This window comes from Pseudonaja textilis, chromosome 17 (genome assembly GCF_049901715.1).
Source record: "Pseudonaja textilis isolate UNSWEBS1 chromosome 17, rPseTex1.2, whole genome shotgun sequence".
NCBI lineage: Eukaryota > Metazoa > Chordata > Lepidosauria > Squamata > Elapidae > Pseudonaja > Pseudonaja textilis.
Window position 1 is genome coordinate 8,180,808 of NC_142006.1, and position 26,734 is coordinate 8,207,541.

At 49.1% G+C, this 26,734-nt stretch overlaps 1 protein-coding gene across 5 annotated transcripts; it reads right to left on the reverse strand.

The window, feature by feature from the left end:
• GAPVD1 (GTPase activating protein and VPS9 domains 1) lies at positions 1-26,016 on the reverse strand. Of its 5 annotated transcripts, XM_026712535.2 has the most exons (27): positions 25,897-26,016; positions 18,655-18,882; positions 17,325-18,168; positions 16,617-16,703; positions 16,031-16,165; positions 15,068-15,257; positions 14,449-14,529; positions 13,230-13,390; positions 12,609-12,738; positions 12,185-12,310; positions 11,439-11,612; positions 10,654-10,794; positions 10,150-10,284; positions 9,379-9,498; positions 8,300-8,377; positions 7,836-8,197; positions 7,338-7,425; positions 6,784-6,864; positions 6,075-6,197; positions 5,826-5,943; positions 5,230-5,339; positions 4,694-4,853; positions 4,365-4,552; positions 3,520-3,733; positions 3,239-3,311; positions 2,192-2,389; positions 1-1,333 (listed from the first exon to the last, which is right to left on the reverse strand). In XM_026712535.2, exons 2-27 carry the CDS (start codon positions 18,837-18,839, stop codon positions 1,193-1,195), a joined length of 4,443 nt encoding a protein of 1,480 aa, XP_026568320.1. In that variant the 5' UTR covers positions 18,840-18,882; positions 25,897-26,016; the 3' UTR covers positions 1-1,192. The 5 variants fall into 5 exon arrangements, with proteins under 5 accessions (XP_026568320.1, XP_026568325.1, XP_087770737.1 ...); XM_026712540.2 differs by lacking the exon at positions 14,449-14,529 and having other exon boundaries at positions 12,672-12,738; XM_087914611.1 differs by lacking the exon at positions 14,449-14,529 and having other exon boundaries at positions 6,075-6,215; positions 12,672-12,738.
• Between the last annotated feature and the right edge of the window lie 718 nt (positions 26,017-26,734).

Sequence of the window (26,734 nt, forward strand, 5' to 3'; positions counted from 1 at the left end):
TGTTTTTTTTTTTCCTTTTTTTAATATGAATAATCAAAATATATATTACAGTTTCTGGTTTCGTCATGGGGAGGGGGAAAAAAGTTCATTTGGGATTTGTACAGTTATACACAATCTTCCAGAAGGAAAAAAAAAAAAAAAGCAAAGGTATCGAGACTTTTATTTGTGTGGTGTGTGTGTGTATTACCATTTCTTTGCCACAATCCCTTTTGTTTCGAACTTCCCGCCTTGTGCAACAGACAAATACTAAAATGCTCTTTCGAATTTCGTTTGGAAAAGAAAAAGAGAAAACTAAACACAAGGGGGAAAAGAAGAAACTTTGGGTAACTTCCAGTTTGAGTAATAATAATCTTTCACATTAAATATTAAATACTCGGGCTTTGACCCCCCCACTCTCCTTCCAAAAGAAGGAATGGGGCGAAAAAAAATCAGCTTTAAATTCAGAAGGCAGTCGTAGCATTGATCTGGAGGAACGTGTCCAATGGCAAAAAAAATTTTTTTACATTTGTGTGATTTGACCATGATTTAAAGGTTTCCCTTTCCGGGATTTTCTTTCTTTGCTCCCTGCAAGCTCTTTCTTCCCTCCGGCTGGGAGGGGTCCTCTTCTCGCCAAATGCCCCCTTCTCCAATCCCACATCAGAATATTAACATGAACGGCCCAGTTGACAAATTAAAATAGTGCAAGCTTTTTTTTAAAAAAAATAATAATTATTGTTATTTGAGAAAGAACAGTAAAACTACCCCAGGGAAACGAACAGGCCACCTCATCCGTTGAGATTCCCAGTGACGAGAGGGAAAAAGAGAGAGAGAGGGAGAGGGAGAGAGGGAGAGACCTTGGGAAGATTCCAGGATTCCTTATAAAAACATGGTCCCTTTGGAATCTGGGTGGAAACGGTGCTAGTTTTCTAAACGAAAAAAAGCAGCAGGGGGAAATCTTTTGTTTGGGATACAACAAAATAATAATAATAATTAATAATAATAATATGAGAAACACATCCAAGTCATTCTCCAAAGCACCCTATTAGTCGGATTAATACCGTATTTACACAAGAGGGAAACTGAGGCTCTCCTTCGTCCGTCCGTCGCTGGGATCTCTCTGGCCCAAGAGGGAACCAGGAGAAATTACATTCAGTGGGGAGTTTTTTCCCGTGGGCCCCGGGGCTCCCCGGAGCAGAAACGGCCGGCCTTGGGCTCACTTCCGTTCATCGATGGTCTTGATGAACTCCACGGCGGCAGTGAACTGCATCCACCAGTACGACTCCTCCCCGGTGAGAGAGTTGGCGTAGAAGCTGCTGATGTACTGGACGGTGGACAGGAGGCAGGGCGGGTTGGCCTGAGTGGCGGAAGCGGGAGAGAGTCTCGTGGGTGAGCAAGAAGGGGGGACCATTCCCGCTGCCGAAGGGAGGCGGCTGAGTTTTCAGGGACCAGGTGGGAAAGGGAGGGAGGGAAGGGGAGGGTCCAGCTGGAAGTCTAATTCCATGGTCAGACAACGAGGCGCTAACAGGGAGTGGACAACGACACCCAAACCAGAAATGGCGTTGTTGTTTTTTTCCCTTTCTCTCTTGCAACTTAGGAGAACAGAGCCGGATGCTGGGTGGGATTGTGATTTCTTGTTAACGTACGGAGGGAGAGAGGGAGGGAGGGAGATGTGAAAGAGGGAAGGAGGCAGGGAGAGGAAGGAAGGGTTACAAGAGAAAAAGGTGGAAGAAAGAGAGAAAGATGAGGGAGGGAGGGAGGGGGGGAAGAAGGAAGGAAGATGAGGATGGATAGAAAGGGGAGGGAGGGAGGGAGATGAGAAAGAGGGAAGGAGGCAGGAAGAGTTACGAGAGAAAAAGATGGAAGAAAAAGAGAAGGATTCCAGCAGGAAGGAAGGGAGAGAGAGAAGGAAGGAAGGTAAGGATAGACAGGAGGAGGAGGAAGAGAAGGAGGGAGGGAGGAAGAGAGGGAGGGGAAAAGGAAGGGAGAGGAAGAAAGGAAGAAAAGGAGAAAAGGGGAGGAAAGACTGGAGGGAAGGAGGGAGGAAGGAAGGAGGGAGGATTGGAAGAAGGAAGGCTGATCTTCTACAAAGGCCTTATCCAATTAGATGCAACGAAGGACCACAAATAAAGTCAACCTTCTAGGGACTCCCTTGAAATTCGGTAGCTCCCTCCCTTTGGTAGCTCCTCCTCCTCCTCCTCCTCCTCCTCCTCACCTTGATAAGGACAAAGACCAGCACGGGAACGAAATCGTCCGCTCCGGGGACCGAGTCCTCATTGGCCAAGCTCAGCAGGTTCATGATGGTGGAGCACATCCTCAGGACGCACTGCAGCTTGTCTCGGGGGGTCTTGTAGGCACTGATGGTGCAGATCTCGGCTTGGGCCGATGGCCAGGGGGCTTCCCGCAGGTAGACCTGGGAAGGAAGGAGGGGGGGTTGCTCTTGAGGGGCCTCATCCAAGCCAGGGGAGAAGCTCCCTTCTTCTGCTTTGGAGCCCCCGGGTCTGAAGGAGCCCCCCAGGTTCTCCCAGAGAAGCATCAAGCCCCATGGATCCACCTCCGTGGTCATATCTTCTCCCTCACTAGCAGTAGCAATAGCCCGTAGACTTGTATATCACTTCCCAGTGCTTCCCAGTGCTTCCCAGTGGTTTAGAGAGTCGGCCTCTTGCCCCCCAAGAATTGGGGTCCTCATTTGACCGACCTTGGAAGGATAGAAGGCAGAGTCCTGGCAGTCGGCAGAATTAGCCTGCAATGCTGCGTTCTAACCACTGTGACCCATGGCCCTCCTTCCTTCCTTCCTTCCTTCCTTCCTTCCTTCCTTCCTTCCTACCTACCTACCTTCTCTCTGTCCTTCTTTCCTGCCTTCCTTCCGTCCTTCCTAATTAATTCATGAGCCTTGAGCCAAGTTTCAAAAGAAATCCAATTATTTATTAGGAGCAACACGCCTGCACTTTCCCAGGTGCCGTCGGCTCTGGTAACCTGGGACACAATCTGGAGAAAGGCATGTGCGGAATGTGCTTCTGCTCAGAGCAACCGAGCTTCTCCGTCAGATCTCCCCCCCCGCCCCTTCCTGCCTATGGCAACTCAAAAGCAGGCCAGGAACGCTTTACGAGTTGACACTGCCAGCCTTCCCTCTTTTGGGCTCCATTTTTTTTTTCCTTTGCACAATTTTTAAGCGCGCAATCACACTTCCCGTTGTAGCATCCTGGACTTTGCAATCGGAAGGAAGGGATCCAAGCTGAGAACTCGGGAGATGGGAGATTACCTCTGGGATCTGAAGGGCTTTATGGTTTGCCGTCACCACTTTGGACAATCTCTGGATATGGTCATGGAGGAGCCTGTCAATAAACGGAAGGATGAGAGGCGTCAGCATTTCTCTCCGTTAGCCCCGACTCAGCTCAGAGAGCACTAAGGACCCCTCATTTTAACACCCGAGCTGCCAATATCCTCCTCGGTTGAAATTGGGGACCATGGGTCCCCCAGAAAGGCCTTTTCCCCCTCTGCAGGGACGAAGGGCCGCCCCCTCAGGGCCACAAGGAGACTCACTGATCCCGCAGGATGTCCCCATCCTGGTTGGGGTAGAAGGCCAGTTTGAAGATGCGGTTCATGACGCTGCGTTCGATCACCAGCTGGGCGTCCTGCAGCTGTTCCTCGCTGGCGTTCTGCCAGATGACGTCCTGGGCCATCGCCCCATAGAGGAACTGCAGGAAGTCTTCCACCTGGGCCGTTTTGTCGTCCGCCGCGGTCAGCTTCTGGAAATCTGCGGGCAAGGAAGCCGAGAAGGGTTAGCGCTAGCAGCAGCCCTCAGACCAGGGCTCCCCAAACGTGGCCACTTTTTAAGACTTGTGGATTTCAACTCCCACCTATGCTGGCTGGGGCAATTCTGGGAATTGAAGCCCACCCATCTCAAAGCCTGCTAGCTGAGGAATTCTGGGAGTTGGGACTTCTATGCTGCTTCGCAGGGCTTTGACAGACCTCCCTAAGGGGTCTAGAGAATCGGTCTCTCGCCCCTCTCCCAACAATCTGGGTCCTCATTTGAGCGACCCCGTATCCCGTGGGGTCATGGCATCCTCTTTTGTGGCCTTCTGTGACGAGCAAACTCCATGGTGGTGGGGAGAGAGCCACGTTTGGAAGCCACATTAGCGCCAGAAGCTTCCACGCCACAACATTCCTGTGCCTGGGAAATTGGGAGGAGGGGACTTTGTAGAGCATAATAGCCGGAGAACTGGGCTGGGAAGCAGGTTAGTGGGGTGCGGTGGGGGAGGGAATGGGGATTTTGCAGTATATCCTTCCCCTGCCACACCCACCCAGCCACGTCCCTCCCACAGAAACAGTAGTATTTTTATTAAAAAAAAAACAACCCCCCTTGAATCCGAACCACTGCGCCTCACCCTGAATGAATTCCCTGATCTTGGACTCTTTGCTCTCCAGCAACAGACGGACGCAGACGGTGGTGAAATAGTGATTGGCCACCTCCTTGTCCCTCAGCACTCGCTGCAGCAGCCGTTCCAGGTGGGCTTGGGTGGTCTGGAGGCCCTGGCGACAGCGGGTCAGGTAGGTGAAGTAAGGGGCCCGTTTCCTACAAACAGACAAGGGCCCCCCCCTTGAGCAGATGGTCCCACCCTGGACCTTCAGGGATCGGTCGGCTCTGGTCTGAGGGGCAGGTTGACCGATGGGCCCCTGGCCTAAATCCCTTCCGGGAAAGGGGGGCTTTTTCAACCTGTAATCCTCGGCGATGGAGGCCAGCAGTTTCCGGCAAGTCCGGTTGTCGAACCGGCTGACGCAACGCATGGTCTCTTGGAGCTGGGCCATCAGGTTCTTGTCCTGGAGGTTGATGGCTTCGGCCAGCTGGACTTTGAGGAAGCAGACGATTTCATTGTCTGGAAGGAAGGAAGGAGGAGGGAGGGAGGAGGGAAGAAGGAAGAAAAGAGAGGGGAGGAGGTGAGAAGAGAAAGGGGGAGGAGGAGGAGGAGGAGGAGGAAGAAGAAAGGGAAAAGGGAGATGAAGGGAAGGAAGGAGAAAGAAAGGAAGGAACGGAGAAGAGAAAAGAAAAATAAAGGGAAAGGAAAGGAAGGGGAGGAGAGGAGGGAAGGGAAGGAAAAGGGGAAGGAATGAATTAGGGAAAGATGAGGCATCCAAGAAGCATCTTGGGGAGGGCACCCCAAATGGAAAGGAGGAGGGGTGGGCGGATGAAAACCTTGCCGGGGGGGCAAGGGAGGGGGCTCCCTGTGGGGAGAGGGCCCCTCCAGGCCTCACCTTCAGGGTCTGTGTGGTCGGGAAGGCCGTTCCGCGTGGAATGGGACAACACCGGGAGGGCTACGGAGTCAGCGGAGCAGAGCGCCAGGCGCAGCTTCTTCTTGGCGTCCCTGTCGAGAGCAAAAGAGGTACTTCCCCTCCATCTTTCTTTCTTCCTCCCTCCCTCCTTACTAACTTCCCTTCCACCTCTTCTTCCTTCCTTCCTTCCTCCCTCCCTCCTTACTAACTTCCACCTCTTCCTCCCTCCCTGCCTCCTTTCCTTCATTTTTCCCTTCCTCCTTCCTTTCTACCTTTCCTCCTTCCAGATTTCCCTGCACACACACAGACACACACAGACACACACACAGAGCCCCTTTTCTATTAGTTTTCACTCATCCCAAAGTACGTAGTCCTGCCAAGTCCAGGCAAGGAATGGAACCGACCCCGTGAATCCAACGGGAAGGAGAAGAATCAGCTCAGCTGATTCTAGGCCCAGCCCTAACGGTGCCTCCTCGCCCCCCACAACTGCTAAAAAGAAACCCAAGGGCATCTTTCTCCCCCCCCCCCCCCCCCCCAAATGCTCCCTCCCCGGGCTGTGCTTGAGCCAATCAAAGCACCTGTAGGAGAAAGTGGAGGAGTCCTGCGGCTGAGCTGCCTGGCTGGCCGAATCGGGAAGGTCGTCGGCCGAGATGTTTTGCAAGGCGTCGTGGAGGCTCTCGCTGTCTCCCATGGCTTCTGAGGGGGAGAGTTGAGAGGGCGGGATAAGCTGAGCGTGGCTCCAGCAGCCCCCCTTTACCCCACCCCCCACAAGGAAAGGGCGGACGGCGAGAGGGGGAGGGAGGGGGGAGAGAGAGAGAGAGACTCACCGGTGCTGTCATAATTCACGACGGCCGCCTCGCAAGGGCTGGCGCGCTTGATGGCGTTCCTGTACTTGTCCAGAATATCTTCGGCCGCCTGGGCTTGAGTGCCCAGCCGAGGGCTGGAATCATCTGAAAGATTGGACCGAACCGGAAAACATTAGAACGTTTTTCGGTCCCCCTGGAATCGAGCCCCCTTCCTGTTCTCTCTGGCCCTCGAATGAATGAGCAGCTTAACCCAACGTGGGGAAAGAAGAGCGTGGCTGAAGATCTAACCATGCTACAGAATTATGCTCCCCCCCAAAATAATACTGGAGATGTAGGAGGAGGAGAGAGAGAGAGGGAGGAGTCAAGAGAGAAAGCAGCCTGGAATCGTTACGTTCCAGTCTGGATTCTTCACCCCTGACGTTAGTTGAGTTGAGTTGAGTTTGTCCTTGCACCTCGTACAGCGAAATCAAACACCATCTTCACTGCACATCATGACCATGGAAATAAACACAAACACGCACATCCTTCACACTCCACACATTGAATTGAAAACCCCCCGACACCACACCGACACTGCACTACACAGCAGAGTAACGTGACGTGACTCAGGTCTTTTGCGACCGTTACAACTTAACGCCGTAATGGGCAGGCTTGTAATTAGAGGACTACTGGTGAAGTGACAGGAGGTTAGCAAGAACGGGCTACGAGAACCGCGGCGACCCCTACAAACCTTGAAGAGAGGGAAATCGGTCGGTCATGAAGTCGTCCTTCTCCTTGTCTTGCTTTTCTTTTTTTCTAAATGGAATTGGAGCTGGGAAGTAAGCAAGCCACGTTTTAATTGGTACCAGACCCCCTTTTTACAGGGAGGGAGGGGAGGGAAGGAAGGGAAGAAATAAAAGAGATAGATACAGATAGGAAGGAAGGAAGGAAAGAAAAAGATAGATAGAGAAGGAAGGAAGGAAGGATAGAAGATAGATAGATAGATAGATAGATAGAAGGAAAGGAGGAGGGAGGGAGGAAGGAAGAAATAAAAGATAGATAGATAGGAAGGAAGGAAGATAGATAGGAAGGAAGGAGGGGAGAGAGGGAGGGAGGGAAGGAAGGAAGGAAAAAGATATATAGATAGATAAGAAGGAAGGAGGGAAGGAAGGAAGGAAAAAGACAGATAGGAAGGAAGGAAGGAGGAAGGGAGGGAAGGAAGGAAGGAAGTTTCTCTTTGTTGAAAACGGAAGATTTTTATTTATTTTTTAAAAAAAGGGTCATCCCAGCTGAACTATGCTTCACCTTTGGGCATGGCTGAAACGAAACGCTTCCTCCACCAGGGTTTGTTTCTGTCAGATTTCTCATCATCGCTGTCTTTCCGGTCTTCGATCTACGGGAGGAAATTAGGAAGTGAGCTGGATTACAACAGGGAGGAGGATCCATTTTCCTCTGGACGGTCGTGAAAGCAGAGGAAGGGATGAAACAGGTTAAATAGCCAAGAGATCCAGACATCGTGGCACAGAGTTGGAAAGCGGGCAAGCAAGCGGGAAGGGAGGGAGGGAAGAAGGAAGGGGAACAGGGAAGGAAAGAGAAAGGGGAAAGGAAAGGGAAAGAGAGAGAGAGAGAGAGAGAGAAAGAGAAAAACGAAAGGAAAGGGGGAAAGGATCATTTTACAGCCAGCATGACATTTTCTGGTTCTTTCCTGCTCTGTCCTTGCAAGCATTACTCCCTGATGCCGCCCCACTTCCAAATCCCGCCAGAAAGAAACGGCAGGAAGACTCAAGGGACAGGCAGCCCTACCTCTCCCCTGCAGGAATCTTTGCTCGGAGACGAGGACGAAGACTGCGGCCCGGCGATCGCCGCTCCCCCTCCGACGTTGCCCCCGGGCCCCGGAAGTTCCCGCTCCTCGTTTCCCGCTCGCCTGTTCCAGCCGGGATCGCTCATGGGCCTCCGTGCGGACGAGACGATGTCGGAGCTCCTGCTGCGCACCAGCCTTTCCGGGTAGGAGTAGCGCTGCTTGAAGGTCTCCGCGTCGAAGAGTAGGGCCATGTGGGAGGTGAAGTTGGGCAGGCGGGCGTCGCTCCCGCCCAGGCTGCCTTCCAAGATGGGGGGGTCCGGGGGCGGGTGAGACGGCCGGGCGTAGTGGACTTTGGGCCTGACCACTGCCGGGGAAACAGGCCACGGGTCACAAGGGAGCTCGGGGGGGTGGGGGAGAGGTGGAGGGGCAGCTCGTGAGGGCTTCCCGCCTGGGAGGGAGAGGTTACCTTCATGAGACACCAAGGGGTCGAACATGGCGAGAAGGGAGTCTGCTGGGCAGGGAGGGGAGGTCAAGTGGCTGGCGCCTGAAATGCGAAGAAACAAATGGGAGAAACCATTGGCAACTTTCTTCCAGAGCTGAGAGCCGGCCGGCGACCCAATGCATGGAGTTTAACAGAATCGGAGAACTGGGAAGGGACCCTGGAGGTCTTCTAGTCTAACCCCCTGCTCAGGCAGGAGACTATTGCCATTCCAGACAAGGGACTGTCTAGTCTCTTCTTGAAAACCTCCAGGGATGGGGAAGGCCAAGGGAAACCATCAAAACCAGAAAGGAAGTGAACGTTGGAATCTTTCGGACGTTGCGATGCGACACCGGGAGAAATACGGCCTCCCTCACTTGATCCTCCAAGGAAAGACTGAAGGCAAACGAAGGTCCAGGCAGAAGAAGGTCCAGGCAGAACACCAGGGCTTCCAAATCTCTAAGGGACTCATTGAGACAAGAGTCAACAGCACTTTTTTGCGCAGCTGCTGGTAAAAATAGGATCGCCAAAACATGATCGTCAACATCCGATGAAAGATATGGCAGAAGAAGTGGAAGTGGAAGTGAAAGGAGGAGGAGGAGAAGGAGAAGAGGAGGAGGAGGAGGAGGAGGAGGAGAAGGAGGAGGAGGAAGGAAGAGGAAGAGGAGGAGGAGGAGGGAGGAGGAGGAGGAGGAGGAGGAAGAAGAGGAGGAGGGGAGAAGAGGAAGAAGAAAGGAGGAGGAGAGAAAGAAGAGGAAGAAGAAGAGGAGGAAGAGGAAGAGAGGAAGAAGAAAGGAGGAAGGAGGGAGGAGGAGGAGGAAAAGAGGAGGAGGAGAAAATGAAGTAGCAGTGATGGAGCAGCCACAACTTCTGGAGATAAGCCGTCCCACGGATTAATTCTTCTCACTGTCAGGAAATTTCTCCTTAGTTCTGGGTTGCTTCTTTCCTTGGTGAGTTTCCATCCATTTGTTTGAAATGGCGTGGGGTTTTCCTGCCTGAGCAGGGGGTTGGACTAGAAGACCTCCGAGGTCCCTCCCAGCTCCCTTGTTATTCTGTCGTTTCCTTACCGTGCACCGTTTCGTCCATGTCGGGGCTGGTGACCGAATCTTTCCCACCGAAGTCGGAGCTGCACTCCGACCGGAGATCCTCTATCTTGTTCGGGATGTCTTCGGACGTCGCGCTAATCCCTTTAAGAGGGCGACAAGAGGCTTCTCGTGAGCATGAAGGGCAAACCTGGAGCCGACCCTGCCAGTTTAGTCAACAGATCTTCTGGGGACGTGACGCCAATTCCCAGAATTCCCCTGAACCAGCCTAGTCACAGCTGGGGATTGTAAAAATGAATGGACACCCTCTAGGTCCGTGGACTTCAACTCCCACAATTCCAAGTCATGCAGCCCAGGCGTAACGTGAGGTCTCGAAGTGCTTTCCTCAAAAGGCCGCTAACTGGAGTTCGTTTTTTTGCTTGAAGAGGTTTCGCTCCTCATCCGAGGAGCTTCTTCGCTTCTGAAGAACTAAACAAGAACCGAAGAAGCATCTTCTAAAAGTCCAGTTGCCTTTTGGAAAAAACCCTTTCGGACAACCGTGAATCAAGAGCAGGATCTCCATAGACCCTCGAAGGCAGGGACTTCGATTCCCAACGCCAGCCTGGGTGCCGCTAAGGATTCTGGGAATTGAAACCTCCCACAATTCTCTGTGGAAAGGAGAGAAGGCAAATCCAGCCTTCTCCCCTTACGGTTAAGATACCTGGTTCCAAAGACCCAGATATATTTCTGCTTTGCTGCTTCCTCTCAAACCGAAGCAATTTGACCCGTGCTAAGGCAACCTTCCACTTCCCTCACCTGAGACCACACTGAGGCCAGGTGTGCTGGGCCGGGAACTCACTTCCCTCACATCGGTATCGTCGGAGGCGCTTCCTACCCCCGAGCAGCTCTCCAATTCTTGCAGCCTTTCTTCCTGCTTCAGGTCTGGAGCCTCTAAAGAGGAGAGGGAAGAACTAGATTCCAACACCTGCATTCCTCACGGTGCCTTGTTCAATGACCGGCCAAAGTTACAACAGTGCTGGGGGGCGCGGAGAGAAAGGGACTCACAACAGTCCTCACGCTTACACACCGCGACAGCATCCCCGGTGAACAAAATCTGGATGGATGGCCTTTCCTTCTCTCTTTTGCATAGCCACTTTGACACACACACACACACACACACTTTAAGATGGCAATAGACGCCAAAAATAAAGAGAAGGGACTGTTTACGGGTTACGGAAGGTGGAGGAGGGAGAGCCGTCGGCTCCTCGGGGCCCCTTTCAATCCCATTTCTCCGCCACTTGGAACGCTAGGATTCTTCACCTGAGTCACTTGGCAGGACCTCCACGCTCCAAGCTTCGCTGGTGGTTTCTGAGATGGTGGAGCCTGTGCAGGGGTCGAACAGCACCGAGCTGGAACCAGGCAAACACAGCAAGTTGCCCAAGACGTTTTCGGCGGTGGCCCCTGGAGGGGACAGAAGTCGTCGTGAACAGGTCGCAAGGAGACACGTGTGTGTGTGTGTGTGTGTGTGTGTGTGTGTGTGTGTGTGTGTGTAGAGGGGGGTAGTAATAGGTTACTAGGTAGGTAGATATACAGGTGACACAGATATAGATAGAAAATAGATGACACAGAAGAATAGATTATGGATGGATGGATGGATGGATGGACAGATAGGCAGACACACTCGGTAGAGATATTGATAGATAGATGATAGATAGATAGATAGATAGATAGATAGATAGATAGATAGATAGATAGATAGATAACACAGAAGGATAGATTAATTATTGATAGATTGATGGATGGATGGATGGATGGAAAGACACAGATTGCAGATGGATGGATGACACAAAATAGATTGATGATATATGATAGATAGATAGATAGATAGATAGATAGATAGATAGATAGATAGATAATTGCTAGAGAGAAAATTCCCTGAGGATGGGCTCCAGCACGAATTTGAAAGCTGGGAAGAGAAAAGCTCCAATCCCGGTGATCGACTCAGATTGGATCCTGCCACATTATCCCAGGACAGGTAGATTCCGCCTTCATTTGCGACGCCCTCTCTATATATCCAAACTTCTCCCTTTCTCCTCCTGGCTCACCTGTGATCTCCTGCAAACGGTCTTCATCGATATTGGGGTCGAAGTCACTCCCCAGCACGTCCGTGCTCCAGGTCTCGCTCACGGTTTCCGAGATGTCCCGGTCTTCGGTCAAGCCCATCATGTCGCGGATTTCAAATTTGCGGAGCTTATCGTCCAGATTGTCCTGGGTAGTAGCTGTTTTAAAAAGCAAAATACTTTCCTTGAAAACCAAGGACATTCTCACACCCGGTCAGGGAAAGGCGGAGGGATATCGGCAGGCAATCCGACAGCGCCGTGATTGGACTGTCTGACTGACTGGTTGGAGAAAGTGGCAAACTGTTTACTTTTAGTTAGGTGTAAAACCGTGGGAATCTTCAGTCGATTTTCACCAGAACTGTGCCAATCTGATATATTCAATAAAACTACTTGAGGAATCCACCTGCCTCGGAGTTTTGTTTGCTATGAGTGTATTACTTGGAACCCTGAGACAGCACAAATATATGCCGAGGAGCACAGAATGCCGTTGCTTTCCGACCAAAGTGGTGCCTATTTATCTACTCGCACCGGCATCCTTTCGAACTGTTCAGATGGGCAGGAGCTGAAGCAAGGGACGGCAGCTCACCCGCGCGGCACTCGGGACTCGAACCTGGGCCGTCTGCTGACAAGCTCAACCTCTTTAATCACTGAGACATTATGCCTCCCCCACCCCACCCCACCCGCCTCTTGGGAGACATTTCTGCTAGATAACTTTGCCGGATGCTTCTCACCTTGTTCACGCTCCAGAAGCTGCAAGGCCTCCACTCCGTTACTTCCCGATGGGCCAGCCCCCGATTCCGAAACAGATTCCCCCTCTAAATCCAGCGAGGACACCGAATTGGAGCGATTAGAAGGGCCTGTTTTGGATGGGGGGGGGGGAGAGAGAGAGAGAGGGCAGTACAAAACGCCAATTAAAAGTTGCACCAGCCCCCCCCACCCCAAAAGAGACACAATAAATGCCAACAGAAGGAAGCCAAGGCTGCACAACAACAACAACAACAACAACCCAAAAACTGTAAAGGAAAAAAGGCGAGAGGCGCAAATAAAAAAACTAACGGGGGCTTTGCGACAGCGGGCCAGAGACACAGCAACGCACGAAATGCTCCGTTTAAACGCGTTTTTCTGAGGGACAAGCAACAAAAGTGAGCCCTTCACCTTCGGATATGCCTTCCAGATTATCACTGCAGAGGGAAAACCTCAGGGTTTTATCAGGTTTACCGTGGAGTTTGGAATCGTCAACAGGAACTTCGCCTTGACCCCCATCAGCCAGCTGCATGTTTAAAACCTGGGCACAGAGAAGAGGAGTTCCGGCAGTTACCACCCCCCAATGAAATTACGAGTCTCGAGCCAAACTTCCAAAACTTCCAAAGGATTTATTGAGAGTTAACATGTCTGGCACTGCCTGGGTGTAGCTGACTCTGAGACACACCATTCATTATAACTCCTGACCCTGGTTTTCCCTCCAGCCCCCCCCTGGATGTATAATAGTTCATACTCTCCAATGGGACACATCCATAGCCAAAAATCCTCAATCACGTTCTCCAGTTAGAATTTTGCACGGCAGAAACTTCCAGTCGCCTAGTTACTATCTCTGAAAAACTATTTATGGAATGCGCTTTCGATTTCCAAGCTGCCACGCGGCTCTTTCAAACCCCTTTCCCCCACTTCCCTTTCTGTTGGCGATTCTAAAAAGACCATAGAAATATTTTATGAGTTGACCGTACCATTGGGGGCTGAGTTGCTTGGATATACGCATATTTCACATCGCTTACGTACCTCATTTTCTGACATCATTCCAGGCGTGATTTGTGGACCAGTCCCAAGAGAAATGACCAAAACTTCTTCCGGTTGGACTTCCTGTATGGTCTCTTGGGAGAATCCCTCGTAATCTGGATGTTGGTCCATCTGAATATTGGAACGGCTCCTACTGCGCGTGGCTGGAACAACCATAAATACATACATATTACAAGTGTCCTATTTTGGGGGGGGGGTGGCAGAGGGTTCAGGGAACATCTTACAGTTTAAGACAAGATGGCAGCCGAGGCCAATTCTTGTGATGTGCATGCAGTCGGACGTCGACCAATAACTGGGAAATTAATACGGGCTAGAGCTACACCGACGTTACACCGCATTGCAACTGCGCTGCGCTCCTTGTGAAGTGCTGTGAGACTTCAACGTTGCACAAAGCTTTGAAATTCAACGACAACGGCCGAAAATCAGGGCTAAAACGTTACTACACTTCGGCAGAAAATTCCCTCCTATAAGCTTGACAAGATTTAATGTATTGAAAGATCCGAGGATCTCGCTTTCTCAATAACACCCTTTTAAAGAACAGGTTGTCTGAATTCACATGCAGCACTAAGTTAGTTACTGTCACTGTAGATTTCGTGGGTTGACTTCAACTGTTTGAGATGTGTTGTCCTGCAAACCTTCGGTTTAGAAACTCGAGAAGCGAGTTCATCCAACTTTGGCCAAAGGCAAAACCAAGCAAGTCTCGCGATGTCTTAGAATCCAGATGATTTCTATTTAATTGTTTTAATAAGCCTCAGCGGAGAGGGAGTACTGTTGTGTGCATGCGGAGTCCGATTCAAGAACTCTGCCCTAAAAACAGCCAGTTTGCTCTAGAGGTTCAGGCACCGGGCTAGAAAGCAAGAGACCACGAGTTCAAGTCCTGCCTTCACCAGGAAAGCCAACTGGGTGATCTTGAGCCAGTCTCAGACCAACAACCATCCCGGGGTTCTTGTATGGGGGGAAATAGGCGGATGAAGGTGTGTGGCAGAGGTGCGTCGCCTCCTGGAGTGGTTTTGTAAAAATGATAATGGCAGGACGCTAAATAAATACACAAAGCTGCCTGGCCAAAAACGGTTCTTCACACGCGTTCAGCGAGGTAAGCCGGTGTGGAAAGATCAGCTTTGCGGACACCCTAATCAACAGGAAGGAGAGAGAGAGAGAGAGGAAAAAAGAGAGAGAGAGGAGAGAGAGATCCACTACCCACCAAAAGGGGTTACGAGATTTATATGAGCTGTGAGGTTCGTAGCAGAGCTATCCCAGGCAGCGATGGTAGCCAATTGTTGTCCTGGATTGGCCGCATTTGAAGAGAAACAAAAGAAAAATTGTTGAGAGGAGAGATATATATGTATGTGTGTGTGTGTGTATATATATATATATATCCCCAGACCAACTGTAAATTACAAATACACCAAGGAGCAGCAGGCAGCCAGGCATTGTCAAAAAGGAAAGCATCCCAAAGTGAAGCCAGCAAATCAGATTTTTAAACACAGCTGGTCCTCGACTTACGACAGTTCATTTAGTGACCAAAGTCGTAACAGCACTAAAGAAAGGGAACTTTTGGACCGTTTTGTCCCAGGCTTACGAATGTGGTCACGGGGTCAAAAGTCAGACACTTGGCAGCTGACTCGTATCTGTGACGGTTGTGACTAACTTCACAGCGGCAATGAAGAAAGGTCGTAAAATGGGGCGGAAATTCCCTCAGCGATGGTCTCGCTTAGCAACATAGAATTTAGGGCTCAACTGTGGGCCATAAGTCGAGGATCAGCTCTGTGTTTTGCCCACCCAACCGGCCAGTCTCGTGTTGTTGGGTTTTTTTTTTTTACCGATGGCCAATCGATTTTTTTTACTGGCTGGCGTCGTTGCAGGCGAGAGCTGCGGAGTGTTGTAAGGCGTCAACTCCTGGCTCCCACTTTTCCCCGGCTTGTTCTGGGGTAGATTTAAGAGCAGGTTTTCGAGAGCCACGCGGTCTTCCTTGAGCTGATCGCCGGACATGACGTTTCGCATAAAGCTAACCTGAAAATATAGACAGATAGATAGATAGTATCGGCCATCAACAGACACACAGAGATAAATGACATCTACACGCCGCTCAAAAGAGCCAACCCAAAAGCCTAAAAGGAAACAAAAGAGACCAAAGCAACCGAATGAACATTGAAGATTAACACCAGACCAACAATCAACTAAACAACACCCCAATCAAGGAAGTTACCAATGCATTAATTAGCAGCCCAATCAAGGAAGACGAATCAAGACCACTCCTACCAACACTGACAGGGCAAGACGCTAGTGTATAAACAGGGAGCCAACCCCACTCCCTTCTAGAACTGATGATGTTACTTAGGTGGTGTGTTGTGCGTGGCACAAAGGCAACACAGTCAAATAAGCAAGGAGAGTCCCTTTAATACCTCCAACTTTGCCCCCCATGTCCAGGTTACCTTCGGCAGGAGAAAAAACTCTCCCAGGAACAGCCTTTAAGTGGAGGAAACTCAGTCCGAAAACAAAGTACATACGAACTGTAAATAAAAATCCACACAATCCATGCTGTGACAATTCACTGGACAGGGCAGGAGAAGGAATTGCAGCCTTGAAAGGCCAGCAAAACACACACAGTTGGGAAGACGCCAGGAACCCAGATAAGCCACTCTCTTCTAGCACTGATGGTGTTACCTAGTTTGACCATGAAACGTCTGCAAGGAAACCACCAACCAACCACCAAGGACCCCAGAAAAAGAAAAAGAAAGGAACCAGCTCATGACGGCTATCTCTTGGGTTCTAGGAAGACTTACCAGGGTAGTAAGTTGGCTGTAGGTCATATAAACCACCGTTCGACTCAGCCCTTCCAGGAGATTAACGGAAGACATCGGCGGGGTTTCTACCGCCCGGCCGCCAATGACCACATCCAGGAACGAAGCCACACAGCCCTATAAAGCCACAGCGTCAGTGAAAGCATACACTAAGGCAAACCATGATTTAGTGCAATACAGGTGGGGGTATTTTAGTGCAATGCGACCAGTTGAGCCAAAACTTTTCATTGCTAAGCGAGACATTTAACTGAGCTTTGTCCTGTTTTATGACTTTTTCTTGCCCCAACTGTTAAGTGACTAAATAAACTATTAAGTCGAAAACCACCTGTCGCTTGCTTCTTCCGCTGGGATGTTCCTTCTTAAAAATTTCCTTCCACGGCCCCACATTCTCAAATTTGCTTTGAAATGCAAGCCAGCCCTGCCTTCAGAGACTCTAAATGTGGTTCCTGCCACCTGTGGCTTAAGGAACTGCTGGCCACTTCAAACGCCACGGCTAAATGGCTTCTCAGGAGGGCAAAACTTCAAGACCGAAGGGGGAAGCTTCGAAGATCGCCTTGATTTTTGTTACCTTGTCAAACTTCCCCAGGTTGGACTTGATGCGGGGATCTCCGTCTTCGGAACCAATCATAGCTAGTTGCTGCAGAAGCCTCCCAACCTACAACAGAAACCCCCATTGAAAACATATTTTGTTTCAATTGGCTCGTCCGTCATACCTGAAATAGAGGCTTCGGGTTTCATGAACGGTTGTATCTTAAATAGGGAGGGAAGGAGGAAGAGAAGGAAGGAAGGAAGGAAGGAAGGAAGGAAGGAAGGAAGGAAGGAAGGAAGGAAGGAAGGAAGGAAGGAAGGAAGGAAGGAAGGAAGGAGATGGGAAGGGGGAGAGGGGAGGGAGGAAGAAGAATTGGGAAGAGGGAGAGGAGGGAGGGAAGGAAGGAAGGAAAGAGGGAAAGAAGAGAAAAGATGGATAGAAAACTATTTTGAGGGGAAGGAGGGAAGAAATGAGAGAAGGAGGGAGATGGGAAGGAAGAAGAATTGGGAAGAGGGAGAGAAGGAGGGAGGGAAGGAAGGAAAGAGGGAAAGAGAAAAGGTGGGTAGAAAAATATTTGGAGAGGAAGGAAGGAAGAAAAGGAGGAGGGGGAAAGGAGGGAGAGGGAGAAAAGGAGAGAGGGAAGGAAGGAGAAAAGAAGGAAGGAAGGAAAGGGATGGGAAGAGGGAGGAAAGGAAGGAAGGAGATTGGAAGAGGGAAGGGAGCGGAGAGGAGAGGAGGATACCGTACCTGCATCAGGTTAAACCTGGCCACTTCGTTGATGGGCGCATCCGAAATGATCCCATACTGTTCGGGGTTGACCACCGCTGGGCAGATGAAGCAGGCCAAGAGGAGGTCCGTGCACATGGCCCTGACCTCGCCCACCTCCAGCCGCTCCACGCAGGAGAGCGTCTTGTACATCTGGGACATGATCCACCTCAGGCTGTACGGGAAGCAGTAGGTGTTCTGCTTGAGGTAACCAATGAATTTGTTGACCAGGGCCACCAGCTTGGCCTCGTTGGTCTCCACCATCTCCTGGACCCTCTGGCGGAACCGCTCCGACCCCTTCTCCCCGAAGAGCTTCTCCTGCTGGGCGGGCGAGAAGCGCTCGATGAGCTTGTGGGCCTCGGTCTCCAGGTGGTCTTCGTCCGCCACCAGCAGCTGCATGATGGGCTCGTGCAAGGTGGCGGTCAGGAAGAGCTTGGCGGAGAAGAGGCCCTCGGAGAAGAGCTTGAAGAGGATGCTGAAGGCGCAGGTGCCCCGCCTCAGCAGCCGCCGGGGGTTCTCGCTCTCCTTCAGCTCGAACTCGATCAGGTAGCGCAGGACCTGGAGGAGGAAGCTCTCGTCCTCGGCCATGATGCAGTTGCCGTAGAGGGAGGTGAAGACAGTGTGGATGACGCTCTGGATGCTCTCCTGGCTTAGCTTCTCGCCGGCCACCAGGCAGGAGGCGATGAGGCGAGGGTTCTCGCGCAGCCGGTGGAGGAACTCGCCGTAGGCCGTCTCTTGGAAGCCCAGCTGCTTGTAGCCGTCCACAAACTGCGTGTCCTCCAGCACTTTGGCGTGCTGGCAACACTCCGCCGGCGAGGCATCCGCGCTGTAGCGAGGAAGGGGAGAGATTTCCTTACGGAGGTCCCGTGCGTGAAGGAGGCAGAACAGCAACGCACAAAGGTCCTCCTCGCCTTGCGACCGGCCCCTTGGAAATACACTCAAAAGTTACAACAATCCCCTCCAGAAGGACTTGCAACCTGTGTCGGGATTCCAGCAATCGCCCTAATTCAATCATGATCCTCGAGCCAAACTTCGAAAAACGGAGTGTTTGTTCAGCAGATATACTCTCAGTGTGCCCAGAGAAAGATCTGCCTCTACCTAGAATCGAACTCACAATCCTCCCGATTGTGAGGCGAGAGCTCCACCTCTGGGCACACCGCACCACTTAATACTATCTGTATTATTATATATAATTGTATATATTAGCTCCATACAAAACATCGTAAATAAAAATGCTGAAATAATAAGACTTGTATCCCATTCTTTCTCCGGGGGAAACGGTGGGAGATTGGAGGAAGACCTCCCGCGTTACCTGGTTATGATTAATCGGTCCAAGTTGATCCTCTGCTGCTTGGAGATCCACGCTGTGTGGTACAGCTTCTCGGCCGTCTTCAGCACCTCGGCGTTCAGCCTCTGGATCAGCTGCTTCTCCGAGTTGACGTAGAGCCGCTCCTGCTTCAGGTGGTGAGCCAAGGTGTGGATGTCCAGCTTGACCATTTTCAAAAGAGGAGGCAGCCACGGAAGAAGTCAGCAACGCTCGCTGCCGAGGAGGAGGAAAAGCAAAAAACGGACAGAGGTGAACTTGAGCTCTACCTTGGGAAGAAAAGTCTCTATGCACCTTCCGGCCCCCGCTTCTTGTCTAACGGGTGAAGAAGAACACAAGTCAAGCTGTTTAATCAGCAACAGAACGTAGAATAATGGGAAGGAACCCTGGAGGTCTTCTAGTCCAACCTCCTGCTCAAGCGAGACCTTCTATTTGCTGTCCAATCTCTTCTCGAAAACCTCCAGTGCTGGAGCAACCGTAACTCTTGGGAGACAAGCAGTTCCACTGAATCCTCGCTCTTATTGTCAGCAAGTGTCTCCTTAATTCCAGGCTGGATCTTTCCTGGATCAAATGTCCACCCGTTGCTTCTTTTCTTGGTCTCTGGTGCTTTGGGAGATAAGGCAACTCCTCCTCCTCTCTGATAGCCCCTCAATTATTGGAGGACTGCTATCATGTCCCGCTCAGTCCTCCTCTTCGTTAGATTAGGCACACTCCTTTCCCTCTATCGTTCATCACCCGGTTTAGCCTCCAGACCCTTATTTATTTATATTTCACCTTTATTATTTTTACAATTAAGTCAAGGCGGAGAACACACGATGCTCCTTCCTCCTCCTATTTTACACACCACAACAATCTCGTGAGCTGGATCTGGCTGAAAGAGAGCGAGGTTGACTGGCCCAAAGCCACCCCAGCGGACTTTCAGGCGGGGCTAGAACTCACCGTCTCCTGGGGATTGACCCAAACTCACCCAACTGGCTTCCATGGCTAAGGTGGGACTCGAACCCACGGCCTCCCCCTTTCTAGCCCAATGCCTTAATCACTAAACCAAACTCTGAATTATAGTTACTTTCAGAGACCTTCCAGCTCTTGGAAGTTCTAAATGTCTTGCTGGAATGGATGTCTAATGTTATTGCTTCGACGCATTTTTCTCTTTGACCATGAAACCTTTCGTTGCATTAAAAGAGGATATATATGCACACACACACACACACACACACACACACACACACACACATATATACATATCCATATATACATACATGAGGCAGCCTATCAATTTATCTTCCATTTTCAGAATTTCTTGGGGATCAGCAATTTTCTCAGTTGGAAGGCTTCCTTTTTCAAGCCCTTGAAAGCAAACCCGATAAGCTTTACGGAACAAAAAGCTCTGTATGAAGTTTGATAAAAAAAAATTCTATATTGCAATAGCAGAAGTGGGACAAATGTGTGGGGATTATTTTTTTTTAAAGAGTCTGATGTTTCACAAAGAAGCACTTTAATCCAAAGGAAGCCATTCAGCATTTTATGGCGGGAACGTCATCTCAAAACAGGCCCTTGTAAAGCCATGTTGTGGGAAGAAACGGAAGAAAAAGGGAGAGAGAGAAAGAGAGAGAGAGAGAGAGAGAGAGAATGGCGTCTTGTTCATTCATCTAACCGTGTACATTCGAGAAAGGGAAGGAAAGGGCAGAGCGAAAAATATTTTCTTATGTGTAGAGACATTGATATCGCTCCCTTCAAGGCTGTATCCTTCAAAAGGGGCTTCCAGTGTGAAAACTATCGTTGGTTTAAAAGCTGATTATTCAGCCAGAGTTAAAAATACAGAGAAGGATTGTGGAAGGGACAATCTTCCCTTTAAAGAGCATCTTTAAATACAACTGGCGCAGGAAACGTTCGGCAAAAATGCCAGGACACACACACAAAAAAGAACTTTTTCAACCGACGGAGGAGTCCCTGTGTTTCCGCAGGATAATAAATTCCACACAATTGGGGCAGCCACCGAAAAGGCCCCGTTTCTCACCAAATCCTTCCTCATTTCTAAACTCCAGACGAGAGACTCTGATGTCGGCAAACAGGCAGCTTGGAAACTATTAGCAGCATTTTACCCTAAGAGACCACTTCATCTGCACAAATATATATTTCGGATATGTTGATCCGAGCACTGAAATGTTCGCATTTTCCTGGAATATGTACTATATACATAGAGAGTTTTCCTACGCCTGTGTAAATGTTTGGTTTTGCTATTTTGTATTTTCTTTTGTTTAATACTGATGTATCATTCCCTCCCATTAAAAAAATGCAAATATAAAAAGTATCGCAAACTGAAAACAAAACAATACACACGAGGCAAGTTGAGCCCTACGTTTCATCCGCAAAAACCTGCATTTTTCCTCTCCTAACATTGGCACTTAAATATCTTCAAAATTTGACTCTAGAACTCTCCGTCTCCTGGTGATTGGCCCAAAGTCACCCAGCTGGCTTTCCTGCTCAAGGCAGGACTAGAACTCACCATCTCCTGGTAACTGGCTAACCTAGCCGGTGTTCTGAGTAGGTATCAGGGTGTCTAATAACGCCAGGTCGAAAGTGGAGCTTAGAAAAATGAAAAACATCCTTCTTCAAACAAGCCAAAGTTCAGAAACCCGATCCGTTGGGTTTTTTTGCCAAAGGAGAGAGTAATTTCTCGGTTTAGTCATTCTCCTTTGCAGCCTTGAGTCCTTTCCTATCGAGGAAGCATCCCCAAGGAGGAGATAAGACAAAATATGCAGTGGTGCGGGAAATAAGAAAAATTGTATGAAGTCTGATCTCCAGCACACAGCTGGAAAATTCCTCTTCTAGTAGAACTTTTACAAAACAGGACCTCCAAGTTTTATGGCTGGTGGAGATTTCCAGGAAGTATTTGTGTTGTTGTTTTTTGTTTTTAAAGGGGTTTTAATTTAAAGGGCTATAAAATTGAAGACTTAATTCCTTAAAGTACAGCTTGCTCTGTGAAAAGTATGCAATATTTCTTGGTTGATAGGTATTAAATGAGAACGGCGTTATTGGAGGGAAAAAGGACAATCACTGCTCTTGTGAATTGTGGGTTGTGTCTGCAGGCGCTTTAGAGCAAGCAGAGAAATACATCCTCTCTTTGTAAAACCCCGGCCAAGTAGTCCTTATCCTATGACCGCAATGGAGCGCCATATTTCCGTGGCTAAGCAAGGCAGTTTGGTGAGTGTTTGCTCCGCTGTGCGGCTTTTCTTGCCACGGCCGTTAAGTGAACCACTGCAGACCCTCAGTGATATGTTTGTTAGGTGCCTCTGCAAAAGGGGATCGACACGGCACTGCAACTGTCATAAGTACATGCCAGTTGCCAAGCATCTGAATTTTTGATCACATAACTACAAAGGTTAAATGGGGGGAGGGGGAGGAGTCATAAGTACTTTTTTTTTCATGCCCCTGTAACTTTCAACAGCCTCTTGTAAATGATCTTGTTAATTCGCAGGATTTTATTTTTCTCCGCCATGCATCTCAACTAGATTGTGATGTTTCTGTGTCATGTATGTTTGTGTAGGTGGCTATATGCATAACAGTTGTCTTCTGAGACCTGAAGGCAACAAAATTTCATTTGAATGTATGTTGGTTAGTGTACATTTAAAGTGACAAAGTTTCTATTCTATTTCATCTTCAATTCTAATTCTATTCTACTCTATTGCATCTTCAGTTCTAATTCTATTCTATTCCATTCTTTTCTTCTTTGTATATTGCCTCAGGATAGAGAAAATTCAACCTTTTGTATGGGTACATTCTGCAATTTTTCACCTTTGTGTATGTTTCCACCAGAATTCTTTCCATGGGCCATTTACGGTATGATTCTGAAAGAACAGGTTGGGAACAAGATTGTCGTAGTGGGAAAAAACAACAACTATCATTGACAATGAATCAATAGGAACCTGATGGCCACCTAATCAATTAATCCATCTTGATATAAATAGGAACAGACACATCATATCCCTTAAGAAAAAAAAGAACAGTTCTACTTCCACTTTCTCCTAGCATATTAAAAAACAAAAACAAACTCACATTTTTTTATAGCTAAACCATCAGGAACGCTGTGCTTAATGGTTTGGAATTTTATAATGAAACTACTTTGAGTTTGCAGTGATAATTTTTACTTCCTCTTCATACCAGATTTTCAAGTTTGTAACTGCATCAACATATATTTATCTCCTTTTTTTTTTTAAATGTCTACTCTAATTTTTCTTCTTCTCTTTTGCAAAATGCTAAGATTTGGGGACAAAACCAGTGAAGAATTGCAATTTTTCTCCCCTGCAATTTCTCCTACTAGGTTAGTCTGTTAAAACATCATGAAAGAATCTTTTGACTTCTTACAAGCCAACAAAATTATTAATGTATAAACTTTGGAATGAATCTGAAGGAGTGGGGTTGTTTATATAGTACGGATAGTCCTTGATTTACAACCACAATCGAGCCCCAAATTTCTATTGCTAAGCGAGATATTTCTTAAGTGAATTTTGTCCCATTTTGGGAACCTCTCCTGACAAGGTTGTTAAGGGAATCACTACAGTTGGGAAATTAGTAACATGGTTGTTGAGTGAACCTGGGTTAGAGTGAGGCTTGTCAGAAGGTGGCAAAAGAGGATGACATGACCCCAGGATGCTGCATCCGTCATAAATATGAGTCAATTCCCAAGTGGCTGAATTCGGTCACATAACCAAGGGGAATGTTGGACGGACGTGTAAAAAAACAGTCATTGGTCACGTTTTTCAGCGCCATTTACTAAATGAATTGCTGTAAGTCAAGGATTACATGGAATTAAATCAAGACTTCTCAAAACGTTTTAAGATTCTTCACTGCAGCAGAAGAATTGCTTAGTTCCAGAATATTCATGAAATACTGTATAATTATGAGTAATCGACAAGTCAGTTGATCAGTAAATTTGTCTGCATCAGAGCCAAATCAACCCTTGACATTCACAAATCACCTTCCGGTACAACCAACACAACTCAAAATGAAATCATCTACAGAGGAACAAGCTTGAGATCAAGCGGTTCAGACCCAAACCTCGTTCAAAGCAAACAAACACCAGAGATAAAAGCAAAACCTTTTTTAATGCTTCTCTGTGAATTCTATTCATTCACAGTAAAACGCTATTAAAAACCAATTGTCCCAGATAAGGACGAACCTTGCCAAGGTGGTTGCAAGGCTGCCAAGAACGCCAGATAAAGTTACTAAGAAATATTTCAAACACAAAGAGTCTCCAAACACCAAGATATTCTGAAGGCTTGAGTGCAAAAACTTCTTTGCTTCCTGCAAAGAACTCCGGTTTCTCAGCTGGCTTTTATCTCTGAAGGGAGGGGTGATCACCTTGCACCCTTACTCCCGAGTCCCCATTCACACGCTGGGACCAGCATTGCCCAACCTGCTGGAAGGAGGCTAACACGAGGTGCGTCTTTTGTGGCTCAACTTCGGCTAGAAAAGCAAGCCATCGCTCTCAGCCAATTGCACAAGCCAAGTTTAAAAGTGACGTGACCGGTTGCAGAGGAGTGGTTAACCTGGGATTTGCTCAGGAACAAGGACAAATCTTTATGAGGATCAAAGACCAGCTAGCGATAAAACAGATGGAGTAAACTCAATATGAGGCATTCGGATTGTTGAATGGACCACTTGGAACTGAATCTCCAAATCTCCAAGCCCTGCAAAACCAGTTTAAAACAGGAACCACCTAAGAATAAACTCCAGAAGCACATCTGATATTAAGAATTAACCTCCCAAATAATACATTCAAGATTTAAAGCAATTTCCACCGCCTCTATCCCATCATATCTATCTATCTATCTATCTATCTATCTATCTATCTATCTATCTATCTATCTATCTAGTGGTATCAGTGCATTTTCTTTGTTTTCTCTTTTCCCTTGTTTGCTTAAAAGTTCTATTGTTCTACTTTTGTGTTGTTCAAACACAAAAGGGTTGTTTAGAAATAAAAAGGGAAATAAAATCGTTTGAACAACGCAAGAGTTCACGGTTGTGAGTCGCCTAAAGTAACCTCATGGCGAGATAGGCAGCAAATAAATGTAATAATATTTTGTCCTAAAGACCTTAAGGGGTTGCTGGAAATATTCTGGCTCGCGAACGAGGTCGAAGCATGAAACTGAACTGGAGGAAGAGGAGGTTTGTCAAAGCAAGAGATAAACCGAAAATAGTTGGGTGCAAAGAGAAGGCAGCCGGGCTAAATTTGGGAAGGAACAGGCGGTTGACATCAAAGCAAAATGCATTGGGGGGAGAGGGGGGTCAAAGGATTTGGGGGTGGTGACCATAATACCCTGAGCTTGGGAGGAAACAGAAAGTAGGATGACGGCCGTGCAAAAATAGAAAAGGTGGGAGGGATTGACAACCTAGTCCTGTCTTAGTAATAAAACCCAACTGGGTGACTTTGGGCCAACCACCAGGTGACAGTGAGTTCTAGTCCTGCCCTAGGCATGAAAGACAGCTATGTGCCCTTGGGCCAGTCCTCTCTCTCTCTCTCTCTCTCTCTCTCTCTCTCAGCCTAACCCACCTCACAGGGTTGTTGTTGGGAGGAAAATAGGAGGAGGCAGGAGTATTAGATCTGTTTGATGCTTTGAGTACTTTATAAAAATAACCAAGGTGAGATGCAAATCAATCAATATCCACTCAGAGTGACCCCCGAACCGCAAGGGAAGCAGCAAATAAACGTAATCGTAGTCCAATAAATACCAAAAGGGCAGAAAACCAAGGAACGGGGAAGGGGTGATGGATTAGGAGCAATGAAAGAGGGGGGCAGATAAGCCAGTCCTAAGGGAAGGGGCTGGGTGTAAATTAAGGGGGGGAGAGACCCCAGGTCGATAGGGGAAGGGAGCAGGGGGTGGAATTGACAGGGGATTGGGGGGAAGAGACCCCAATAAATAGGGAGGGGGCTGAATTGACAGGGGATTTTGGGGGAGAAGAGACCCCAATAAATAGGGGAGGGGGCATGGAGGGGGAGGGGGCGAATTGAGAGGGGATCTGCAAATGCAAAGACGGGAGGGGGCTGGAAAGGGGGCGGGGGAGACGGAGGGGGGCTTCAAGGGCAACCCAAAGGGCAGGAGGGAGGGTATGGGGCTTTGCCGCCCCCCTCCTTCCCACTAGGCCCCACCACGAGGCCCGGGAGTGGAGGGTGGGCCTCCCCGGCGTCCTCCCCAGGCCGCCCCCCGCCCCCGCCCCCGAGGGACCCACCTGAGGGGCAGAACCGCCTGCCCGCCCGTCTCTCGCCGACGCTGCTCCCGGACCCGCCGCGGACGCCCCACCGCTCCGCAGCCGCTGGCCGACCCCGCCACACTGCGCCTGCGCGCCCGCGGCACGCCGGGAAGCCGAGTCCAGGCCCGGTCCAGCCTCTCTCCCGGCGCGTTGCGGAGGCGCCGGGAACTACATCTCCCGTTGTGCCCCGCGGTGGAGAAGAGGGTTTGCAGGTGAGAAGCGCCTGCTTTACCTGGGAAGGTGGGAAAGTGCAGGCGAGGGGGGGGGCTGCGGGGCCTGTGGGGGGCGGATTGGCAAGTCTGCTTCTCCGAAGCCGCTTTTGGCTTGCCCAGGCCAAGCCCAGGTTGGTTTTGCTGAGCTGGGTGCAAATCAGTGGGGTTCCCCCCTCCCCACCCCCCCAAAAAAATCAGGTTTGGAAAGCAAGGTTGCACTTCCATTACCCTGGTTAATATTCGGTGGAAGCCTATTGGGAAATCGCTCCCCCTTGTACGTTCGATTAGGACATGGGAATTAACGTCCGGGAATAAGGAAGAAGCCACTACTTTGCCAAGAAAACTATAGGATGGATGGGTGGATGAGAGGGAGGGAGGGAAAGAGAGAGAAGAGAAAAGGAAAAGAAAGGAAAGGAAAAGAACGAAAGAAAAGGTTGATGAAAGCCAGATATATAATATGATAAAAGCTAGATATAATTAATGATGATAAATATATAGATAGATAAGAGAGAGAGAGAGAGAGAGAGAGAGAGATTCATATAGTCCCCAGAAATGAAATAGAAATCTGCTATAATGGGACCCTAATAATTAGAGGGAGACAGAAC

What these genes read in the sequence shown, in the direction of transcription:
- GAPVD1 (XM_026712535.2), bottom strand. Translation starts at nt 18,839, where the DNA reads ATGGTCAAGCTGGACATCCACACCTTGGCTCACCACCTGAAGCAGGAG. An exon ending in TCTGGAAGGCATATCCGAAG is followed by an intron (nt 12,311 to 12,608) that starts GTGAAGGGCTCA and finishes CATCCAAAACAG; the next exon opens with GCCCTTCTAATCGCTCCAAT. An exon ending in AAGCCCTTCAGATCCCAGAG is followed by an intron (nt 2,390 to 3,238) that starts GTAATCTCCCAT and finishes CTTCCTTCCCAG; the next exon opens with GTCTACCTGCGGGAAGCCCC.